Here is a 10,907-nt window from a genome sequence, read left to right on the forward strand (position 1 = left end):
TTCTCTTGGAGTCATCAAAAGGCGCGTGGGAGAAGTAACGCTTGTATTTGAAGCAGTTGAGTGATGGTGTAAATCTGTCAAATGAGCCCTTGCAGCTGAGATAAGAAACAGCTGTCTTGACTTGTGGGAATGGCTGGATTGGGCCAGCGTGTTCCAGGTAGTGTGTAACCTTGCAATTACGTAGTTGTAGACTTGGGGCTTGTTCTAAACCTAACTCAGTAGGTTTTGGTCTTTCAGGCTGCTTTAATGACATTAGGTAATAAAGCTTTGTTTTATGTATACATAAACAGGTTTATTTGAAGTGAAGCCTTTGTTATGTTTCCTACTGTATTAGCTGTTCATGTCTGCTGATTAATGAGGAAGGAGGCAAGACAGAAGTGATTTATATAGCATGCGTGAGGACATCGTTGTCTTGTCCACGAAACTGCATTTTTGATTGGAGTTCACCTGCCTTAATCAAAAGATTGAATTCTCTCTTTATTAGTATCACACTTAGCCACGCTCATAAGCTTTACTCAGGCAACTTTTTTGCCTTTTTTATTTACATTAGATTCCCTGGGCCATGATATTCCCAAAATGCTGCAACTCTTCAGAGAAGGTCTTGAGTACATGGTACAAGACGAGAATATAATCAAGACAAGAATAGCACGAGTAAGTTGTATTTAGAGTTCTTAAGTTTTCTCTACTGAGCAGAACTGAAGTTAGCATTAAAAGAGGGGGAAAAAACATGTTTTCAATCTGCACATTCCCAAGATTTTTAACCATGATCTTAAACTGACCTATGAAGTAAATGGAACTCTTACTCCTTGTTGTGCGACATCTTCAGCTGATGTGAGCCCTGTGTGTTGTTAATGGGTGGTCATAGAAGATGGCTCCGCTAAAACTGAGAGCAAGGCATACCTGATGCTACGAGTGGGATCTGTATTTGCCACTATATCGGCAAGGAATAGTAATAATGAACGAAATAGGATGAAGAAGGTACTATTCCTTGTAATTTCCTTGTGAGTTGACATCTTAACATAGGCTTCCCTTTCCTCCTGCCTTCCCCAGCACTGTTCTGTGAGTAAAATAAAGCATATTTGATTTTTTTTTTAAAGTAAATAAACTATGGGTTGTAAGTCCGTGGTCAATATGCACAGGTGGACCAAAAAGTGTTTGCTTTAACCTAATAATTAAAGACTCATTTAACTTTGGTAACTTGAGTTCTGGACCAGAGCAAAAAGCAAAACCTGTTTGCATTACACCTGAAATAGAAAATTAATTTTTGCTTTGCTGACATTGAAGAAATTGGGTTATATAAGAGTATTTTTTCTCTCTTTTTTTTTTTAGGCCCTTAATACGTTTTCCTTAATGAATTTTTTTAATTTATATTCCCTGCTCCGAACTGTGATTTTAGTTTAGTTCTGTTTTGTCTATTTGTAATCCTGACTGATTTTTAGTTTTCTTTTAACTGATACTAGTCCAGAAAGGAAGCATACAACATACCTAACCCCTGAGGCTTTGTCTGGTGGTGGTAGAGATAGAGCAGCTAGGCAGAATTAATAAACTTGCTTGAGTTGTGCATGTGAATTTCAAGGGCTTGCTTGTCTATACGATACTCAGTACTGAGGTTCTTGGGACTATTCTGCTAAAGTGTGTTACTTACTGCACTTTGATACAGTCAGGAAGTGTCTTTAGCTGTTTGTAAGTTTAATGGACTGTGTGAAACGCCTCGAATCCATAGATCAGTCTTGGTTTCAAGTATTGTGACTGTATTCTTTAATTTTTGCTCTGAACTGCTTAAACCTTCATCACTTTATACTGTAGATCAGCCTCAAAAATACCTGCAAACTAAACTTATTGTTAAGTTTCTTCTTGTATAGTCAAGAAGAAAAAACAAGGTTTTTAATAAAGGTGAATGGAGAATTCTGATGTCTTGACAGTATTCAGTGCAATTGCAGATGGTTCCGCTTAGCGTAGAGTCCTGCAGCTGTGGCTAGAGTTTCTGAAGTTAAAACCACGTCCTGTTACTGATGTAAGGTGTTGGTTTTACAGATGACCTTAGTTCCTGTGTCTAGGCAGCTCAGCCCTGCAGTTTCAGGGCACTTGAGAAGATCCGGTGCAGCCAGAGATGTCGCTCCGTACAAGTAAACAGTAGGTTCTTGTGAATTGGATCAGAAACAGAATGATGAGGGTGTACTTAGAGACAGAGTTCATACATGCGGAGTTCATGTCAGCCATGTGGCAGAGGTGACTCTAACACTGCACACGCAGTGTGACACGCTCTGCTGTGTATTGAGTTGTGTGCAGAGGGATGGCTCGGTGATTATGGCTTGTGCAAGATGTCTCTACCCTCTCCAGCTACTATCCTTTACCTGACCTAGTTTTCCCACTGTTTGCGCAGCGGCGCTGGGAGGAAATCGAGTGCAGGCAAGGCTCTGGGAGGCTGGGAGAGCCTTGAGTAGTTACACATATCTGCTCACCACTGAATCAACAGCTTTTTAAATTTAAATCTTGTCAGTGAGAAAATAATAATTTAGGAATTACAGAGAAGCATGAAGATCTATTGCTGTATTCTAAACAGTAGCATAGATGTTTCTGGGAGTCTGCCAAGCTGGCGTTTCTCTAAGAGATGTTTCCCCTTTAGTGCTCCTGTTCCACGCTGCCTGTTAGTTCAATTACGGCCAGTGGCTTGATGTAACGCTGCACTCCCACGTGAGTCAGCAGCCTCAGTGGTGTTTTCCTAGTAGTAACTGAGGTGTCTTTGAAAAGCCCGGAAGTTGGCAGCAGTTAAGTTTAATTAGTAGACCTGAAGTTGTGAAACTGAGAATGCAAAATGTTCTTTTAAGACATGGAGCTTAAAGCAGGAGGGAGACAAATGAGGACGCTCGGGATATCTCCTTCAGAATCAAGCTATCCACAGAGGGCAGCCTAAAGACTTTTTTCTTTGAGGGTTTTGACTTAAGTTTTGAGTCCATACAGGGTTGCTGTTGGTCATTGCAAAATTTTCTTTTTCCCAAGTTGAGTTGTCTTTAGAAAAATCAGAGTCCAAATGTGACACCAGGAAGGAGTTTCTAGCATATCTTCCTATCGGTGCGAAGAGCTGCTGGTGAAACGGTTCTTTTGTGGAAAAGAGTAAGATGGATTCAGGAGGTGAGACTTTAAGGTTTGTTCGGAAGGATGTATTTTCTGGGAAGGGACATGTTTACAGGAGCACTGTTTTGTTTACAGGAGCACTGCTTTTTTCACAGTGTTAGAAGTATGGAGAGCTGTGTACTGAACCAGAGTTCTCTCAAGCTTGTTACACAGACGGGCGGGTGCATGGAAGTGAGAGTTAAGGCAGGAGACAGAAATGCCAGTTTGCGCTAGAAGTAGCATCTACCTCCCTTGGCTGTTAATGGGATTGAATGCCCGAAGTGTCAGTGTTGCTTGAAAAAGGAAAAAAAAAAAGGCAAGACTAAGGGATCCTTAGCTTTGAACTCCTTAAAGGGAGGGGGGAATCCCACGGTTGAGGAACAGCTGTTAACTCTGGCCATTTCGAGTCCTTGAGAGTTGAAGTATGTTTACTGGGGGATGAAGGGAATAATGCAAAAAGCATAGGTTGTAACAGTTGTCTTTTGTTACCTGTTTGAGCTGTTCTCTATTTTAGATCCCACATGGCAAGGCTTGCCTGTCTGCGATGCTATTTCTAAATGATTCCAACTATTGACAAGTCCACCATGAGAGAGATATTCAGCCTTCAATGATGCACCTCGGAGTTGAAGGTGTTGCGTAGGTCCTGATGGTACATGCTGGACTGTACCTGAATAATGTCTTCCTAGTAGTCTTGTACTGGCAAAAAGCTTGAGTTTAGAACAAAACGGGACCGAGGATGTGGAAAAAGTTGTAGCAAGTTAAACTAGGAATAGGAAATAACCCTTTACAACAGCCTCAGTAAGGGTATTTCTATGCCTACGTTCTTTTCTTTCCTGCAGACTGCATGGGGCTACTACCTCAGCAATGCATCTACCTTGAGTGCCAGGATGAGAAAATGCTGTCTGCGCGGTCCACGTTGTTATAGTCTCCTACGCTGAACTTTTTTCCCTTATTCTGACCATCTCAGGAAGGTTCATAACTGAGCAGAAGCCTATGGAAGTAAGGCAACACAAAATACCTCAGTGCTTTTCTCTTACTGATACTGTCAGTCCTCCAGATGCCTTTGCAAATGGTGCAGAAACGTTGTTCTGCCATGTTTGTCAACGCTTACCTGTTGGTGCGGAGGCTTTCTCTTTGCTCCTGAAAGCAGAGATGCGAGTTTCTGCCCTCGCTGTGTAATGAAAGATGCTTGATGTCCCAGAATAATGGCCGAGCAGAGTTGTTGCATTGTGTTGCTGCAAAGCAACATAAAGCTTGTTAGGAGTAGCTCTAAACGTGATTTTTAAAATAGGTGTAGTTAACGTTTTGTGTAGAGGCATTTGAACACAAGTACTTGGAGTTCAGCAAAGTGTTTTGTGTTGAAGTTAAGGGGAAATCTGGTTATATTATAATGATGCACAGGTGGCATATTTTTGTGGGATGCTGGTCAAATTACCATTGGTAATTGCTTGGCAGTTTATTGTGCTCCAGAAATGTCTTGCCATGGCGAAAAGGTAGAATAGGTGCAAAAGGTTAACCTCCTTAACAGACAGCATGAGGAGACAAAAGGTGCCTGCTTGGAAAACAGCGCTATGAACTCATGTCTGTTTTCGTGAACTCATTTCTTGTTTTGCATTTGACTGAAATATAAATTATTTTTTTTTTGTGGATAGTTGGAATTCTAGATCTTGCTGTTGAGGGAGCCAAACCTGAAATTCTGGGCCTCTGTGGGTTTTCTATTCTTAGTTTGTCTCTCAACAGCTGTAGTAGGGGACTTGGAGTAGATTTCTGCCTCTCCCCCCCCACCCCGATACCACAACTGTAAGACCAGTTAAGGTGCTCTGAGAACTGTTTTAGCTTTCAGGTTGAATGGTCACCAGGCAGCCCAGGTCTGTTAAATGCCATGAGATAAAGCCATAAAAATTCCAGTTCCGTTTTGGGATGGATAGTTTTTAATGATTGCCTTGTCCTACAGCTCTTCAGAAAAGCTGGTTCCTGAGTTCTGAGTGAAGATGCTAAAACTCTTAATCTCCTGATTATTACAGCCTTTACTATAGGAGTTTCAAGTCCTCGTGACTTGATGTGGGAAGCCCGCAGTTGCAGAAAAGGCCGGAAGAAACACGGGTGGATCAGTGCTAACATGTATTTCTTCTGGCAACTTCAAAAAGGGGCAGGAGGGAAGAGTAGAAAATGGGTTTAGGGACTAGAGCGTGGGCTGATCTGCCTTGCTGTACTAGGCATTATCTTAGGAGTACACGTTATAGCATATATTCTTAATACCGCTTGCTGGAAGAACAGATCATGTGAGTGAGAGAGAGGCTCAAGCTTTACACCTCTTCTCAATTTCTCAAATGTGGTGCAAAATGACCGTTGCCTGAATTAAAAGTGCCTATTTCATTAGATGGGCATGCAAAAAACGAACGAAGGCTGTCTTTGCCCTCCTCCAGGCAGAAGTGGGTAGATTAAAACAACATGGTCGTGCAGGTGAGTATTACAGGACTCTCACTGGACACAGGAATAAGGGAAGTTGGATTCACTTATTTGGAATTGAATCGGTATTTCATATTTCTTCTACACAAGCCATGTTTCTGAGAAGTGCAGTTGGAGTTACGTACTCTTGTCTGCTGCGGAGTTTTCCTGTTGACTTGGGGGTACCATACCTGTTAAAAATAGCTTCACTTACCTTTAAATATGATTTCGTACTACTCTTAAATTTATTTTAGTTGATTAAGTAGCTTTAAAATATTAAATGTTAGTAGCTGAGATAGTAAAGTACGGTTCCTTTGAATAGCAAAAATAGAGGATGAGTGCCACTCATGAACAAAAGGAGGGGTTATTTCACTTTACCTGTTTCACTTAATTTGAAGCTGGATTTTTTTATAGATGATAGCCTTGTCTAATTTTGGCTAAGATGCTATGTCCATTTCAATAGATGCAACAGTAATATGTCCAGACTGCTATCAACTCAGTGGTTTGGTTTTTTGGGGTTTGTTTTTTGGAGGACCAGTCCTGGCAAATGATAGTTATGTTTAGAGAAGGTAATAAGCAATGGAAGTGCCGTTCTTGGTTAGTTTGCGTTAGCGTGGCTTTTGATTTTTGTGTAGTATGTAGCAGAAGTCACTTTTTGGATCTGTGTGCTAGATGAGTCAGTTGCAGATTGCAGTGGACCTGTACAGTTGTATTTATATTAGTCAATGTATGACCTGAACTTCAGAGCTGTCAGGTTTGTGGTTTTTTTTTTAACCTAGGTAGTGAAACCGTTGTAAAACGGCTTATAAACTGAAGGAATTGATGGAAATTCCCATCAAGAAACCTTTGTCTTAGCTTTATTTTGATTCCATTAATTTTCTGTTGCTCGATCTTTCTTTTTTGATGTATAAATTATATGTACTGGTTTTCACTTCATTTTATTTAAGTCTTTTTATTTGCTGGTTCCCAAACTGTTAAGTATCTTACGTAGTAATCATGCATGTCTCAAATCACACCTCTCCCCGCACCCGGGAACAGGGTTTTTTTCCTGTTGTGGTGTAGAAGATGCGTTAGCCTCATTTTCCATAACCTTTGTATCTGCAGGACTTCACTGTCTCGTTCTTTTTGGAGGGAGGTTGTTCGTGCTCTTGAACTTGAATGTCTGAAATGCTGGGTTCCTTTCGCTGCATAACCTCCTTTATGCCATGCGGTGTGCGCACTCCATACTGCTTCTACCGTGTAGAACAGCTTTGCCGTGTCTACTTGTGGGTTTTCTTACTGCCTAGTTTCTAGCTTTATTTTCCTGCCCTCTGATTCTTAAAGCATTGAGTTAAATAGGTGGCTATGGTCTTGCTTTGCAGAGTGTTAGTCACTTCTCATCTTCTGCCAAGCGTTTCTGCCCTGCCATGACTGCCGTTCCCTACATGTGTGTTATATCCCAACTGCCTGGTCAGTTAAGTCTGCAGTACAGTTTCAGTGCTCTGAGTGAGCTCTCGATACAATTATCTAAATACAGTTAAGAAAAGCAGTTCTGTGGTTAAAGCTAGTGGTTTAATAGCAGGGCGTCTTTTTGTTCTTCATTGGCATATTTAGCCAGCAAATAGCTGGGTGGCTCTTCTGTGTGTACAGTTGCAGTCTTCGAAAGATCCCCTGGAAGATGAGAAGCATCGAGGCTTCATGGATCAAGTTTTAAACATGAGCTGTTTTGGTGAAACTTGTGCAATGCTGATTATTATTAATAGGCAATTTTCCACTAGGCAGCAGAGTTAGTGGGAGGCTCTTTTAAAGACTAATGTAACATACGTTTCTTACATAAAAAAGAAGAACAAGTAACTTCCCTGAAGCTTTTTACAGCACCTTGTGCTGCTCTAGAGAGAAATGTCTGAGACTTTAAACAGTAAGATAGGTAATAATTCATTTCTGTGTTCTGATTGTAGTATATATTGTCATTTTCTAAGGTACTTTGTGGTCAGGTTGTATTTATACAAAGTGGACTAGAAATAGTTTTATAGTTGCTCCCTCTGCAGGCATGGTTGTTCTTCAGGAGGGCTCAGAACTCAAGGATAACTAGCTCTCACAGCACTCGATCTGAACAGAGTAGCTTGCACAGCCCTGAAGATCTGGTCCAGAGTACTTCTGTCAGTTTGGCGAAGGTTTGAATTAAACTGCGTATCTAAGCGCCGATACACAGTGACTGTGTGTACACAAGGATTTACTGCGGAATACTTACTCGGAAGCTGGAATATTTATTTGGATGTGGAAGCTATTTTGAAATACTTAAAACCCTCTGAGCATTACCTGTCTTCGTTATGGAGCTGTCGGCATCTCAAGGAAATTACGGTACCTGATCTCTTGGGATGTGTCGTGGTGTCTGCCCTGGTTTCGGCTGGGATACAGTTAATTTCCTTCCTAGTAGCTGGTACAGTGCTGTGTTTTGGATTTAGCATGAGAACAAAGTTGATAACTAAAACATCGGTGTGTTGTTGCTAGGTAGTGCTTAGGCTAGTGAAGGACTCAGCAGCTTCCCATGCTCTGCCAGGTACGCAAGAAGCTGGGAGGGGGCACAGCCAGGACAGCCGACCCAAACTGGCCCAAGGGCTATTCCGTACCATATGACATCATGCTCAGTATGTAAACTGGGGGGAGATAGCCGGGGGGGGGCAGAATGACCACTGCTCGGTAACTGGCTGGGCATCGGTCGGTGGGTGGTGAGCAATTGTACATCACTTACTTTGTATATTCTTTTATCATTGTTATTTTCCTTTCCTTTTGTGTCCTATTAAACTGTGTTTCTCTCAACCTGCAAATCTTACTTTTTTTTTCCCCGATTCTCTCCCCCGTCCCACTGCAGGGGGGGAGTGAGTGAATGGCTGTGTGGTGTTTAGCTGCCTGCCGGGTTAAACCACAACATGTCTGACTGAATGCAAGTCACTCTGTCCTATTTTCCTGTCTTAACAAATACAGAATATTAACTAATATCTTCATATTTTGAGGTGGGTCTTGTCTCATAATGTGTTGTATTTCTAAATCTTCATAAGAAGTTCTAACTTGTTTAGAGCAACTTGCAAATTCCGTCTCTTACGAATGCTTTTAGACTTTGTTACAGATGATGAATGCCAAGTAGCTCACTGAAATTGTACAACTGAAGGTTCGCTTAAGAGCTGAACTTAGTATAAGATTTGGAAGCAAATGCTATTTGAACCTTCATGTGAAGTATAGCTTCTAATTAGTTATTACCAATTAATTGTTTTCTTTTAATGGTTCTGAGTGTTCCTTTATTTTGAATTCGGTACGGCGTGGTGAGTCTGTCAGCAAAGTGAAATGCTCACCATTAGCAAACGTATTTTTATGTCTGTTAATTTGTGAACGATTAAGCACATTGCCATCAGCGTAACAATGATGAAGACAAGTGTGTTCTGGCCTGTGTAACAGAGGAACTGCGTTTGGATCGTAAGTCTGCCAGAAGAGCAAAAAGAGGTTAATGGTCCAGATCTGGGAGGAGAGTAGTCAAGTATAACAGTATTTCTATTGCTAAGTAATGCATGCGTTGACAGATAAGTGAGATATTAATAAAATCTGCTCATGCCACATTGGGAGGTGGCGGAGAGGAAGAGGAGACGCTCGTGATGCCTGTACGCTCCCCTGAAACTGCGTTAATTCTGTGAGAATAAGTGCTATTTTTTTAACTCTATAGCTGAAACCTCTAGAAAAAGGAACTTGATTTTTCATCCGGATAAAGATATGTGGATGGTATGGGTGAGACCAGATAGCAAATTAAATAAAGCGTAGCAGGGCATTATAGCAGCCAAATATTAAGTCTGAGCAATGCACGCTAAGCTCTCCAGGAGCTGAGAGAGGTGTCAGTCCTGGCTTTGACCCGAGGGCGTTCAGGTTGGCGTGTCTCTTGGTCATGAGTTGTACGTTCTTGAAGAGAGTCCAGATGATATGAATAGCAGTCATGGTTTAAGGTGATTGGTATATGAGGGAAGATGGAGGTATTAATTTTTTGGCGATGGTGTTGGTTCACTTCCAAGTATCTGTGATTGCTCCAGTGAGGATCACGTATGTGTCTGAAGTAAGGTGTGCTTAAGTGCTCCGTTAGATGAGGACCTTGGGCAGAACGAGGAACCTTCGGTCCACGGTTTCTGTTGGAAGGTCAAAAATGCTGTGGATGGAATCCGGGGTGTCTGAAAAGGGTAGATACGGAACTGGTATATGTTTAGAGCTCAGTGCTTCTATGTACTTTATGTAAAAAGTAGAAATTCCGTCTAGTATGTTAAAATGGGAAAGAAAAGGGGAAAAAACTTTAATTTCTAAATGATTCATTTAGTTCTGTTGAAATTCTTCATGCCTTCAATTTTAGATGCATGTGTTTTTTGAGTTGGTCTGTTTTGCGGTCTTTGACAGCTACTTCTTGAAGTTTCTTTCCTCAAATACCTTATTACGATTTTGACGAAAACACTTGTACGTGTGTTGGTTTTTAAGACTTTTTTCCTTCTTTAAGGCTACATGTTGTTACAGAGCCATGGGAATTTAAGGTCATGAGTAGAAATATGGATAATAATGATGAGCTTATAACCATGTATAAAATATTACTTTTTTTTCCTCTGAGTCATTTGGATAAGGCTGTTAATGGGATTTGTAACTCCTTAATGGGGAACAGAGGGAAACAAAATCTATCCAAATGTAGAATAAATATGTACCCAGTGCTTTCAGATTTATTAATCTAGGCTGTAAGTATTACCATGGCTAATTCTGCATTATCCTTTTTCAGCTGGATATGCCTACTGAGCAGATAGTTGCCAATCTGAAAACAGTTATCCATGACATCTGCACATTCAAGCCTTTGACTTATGGTAAGCAGCTGTTCTTCTAATGTGGTAGTTGAAGTTACAGCAGACAAAATTAAGAAATGAGTGTTCTTTTACCGGCTTGTCATTAAATGACCTTGCTGCTTAGTCTGCCTTGGGACAGGAGGAGGGAGCTGTTAGGCAACTCGGTAAATCAAGACCTAAGAACTTGACCACCTGTAAGGGCACGAATAGCATCTGCTCTTACTGATGGGAACTCTAATTGCACCGTGGCACCACGTAAGTGTCTGTGTGAGGAAAGGAGCGATAACGTTGTACAAAACGAAGTTTGCAGGCTTGATGCTTAAATAGATTAAAGCCATACAAGGAAATCCTTATGGCACATGGAGGTCTTCAGCATCTCTGTGTTGGTTTTACCCCACTGACGTGACCCTGTTGTGGCTCAATGCAAAGAATCTGAACCTGGAATCCACCTGCAGTTGCCTTAGTTAAAACCTACGGTTCAGCTCATGTCTACTCTGGTTAGCTACCCTG

The 10,907-nt window shown here is 41.3% G+C and overlaps 1 protein-coding gene across 1 annotated transcript in view; it reads left to right on the plus strand.

The window, feature by feature from the left end:
• Positions 1–550: 550 nt before the first annotated feature.
• LOC103913383 (39S ribosomal protein L1, mitochondrial-like) overlaps positions 551–10,907 on the plus strand; it is a gene marked incomplete at its 5' end in the record, with an annotated part of 12,065 nt that continues 1,708 nt past the window's right edge. The window contains 2 exons of the mRNA XM_009319875.1: positions 551–651; positions 10,337–10,418. Coding sequence (XP_009318150.1) covers positions 551–651; positions 10,337–10,418 — 183 coding nt within the window. The remainder of the gene's footprint in view (positions 652–10,336; positions 10,419–10,907) is intronic.

This window comes from Pygoscelis adeliae, unplaced genomic scaffold, assembly GCF_000699105.1.
Source record: "Pygoscelis adeliae isolate BGI_AS28 unplaced genomic scaffold, ASM69910v1 Scaffold293, whole genome shotgun sequence".
NCBI lineage: Eukaryota > Metazoa > Chordata > Aves > Sphenisciformes > Spheniscidae > Pygoscelis > Pygoscelis adeliae.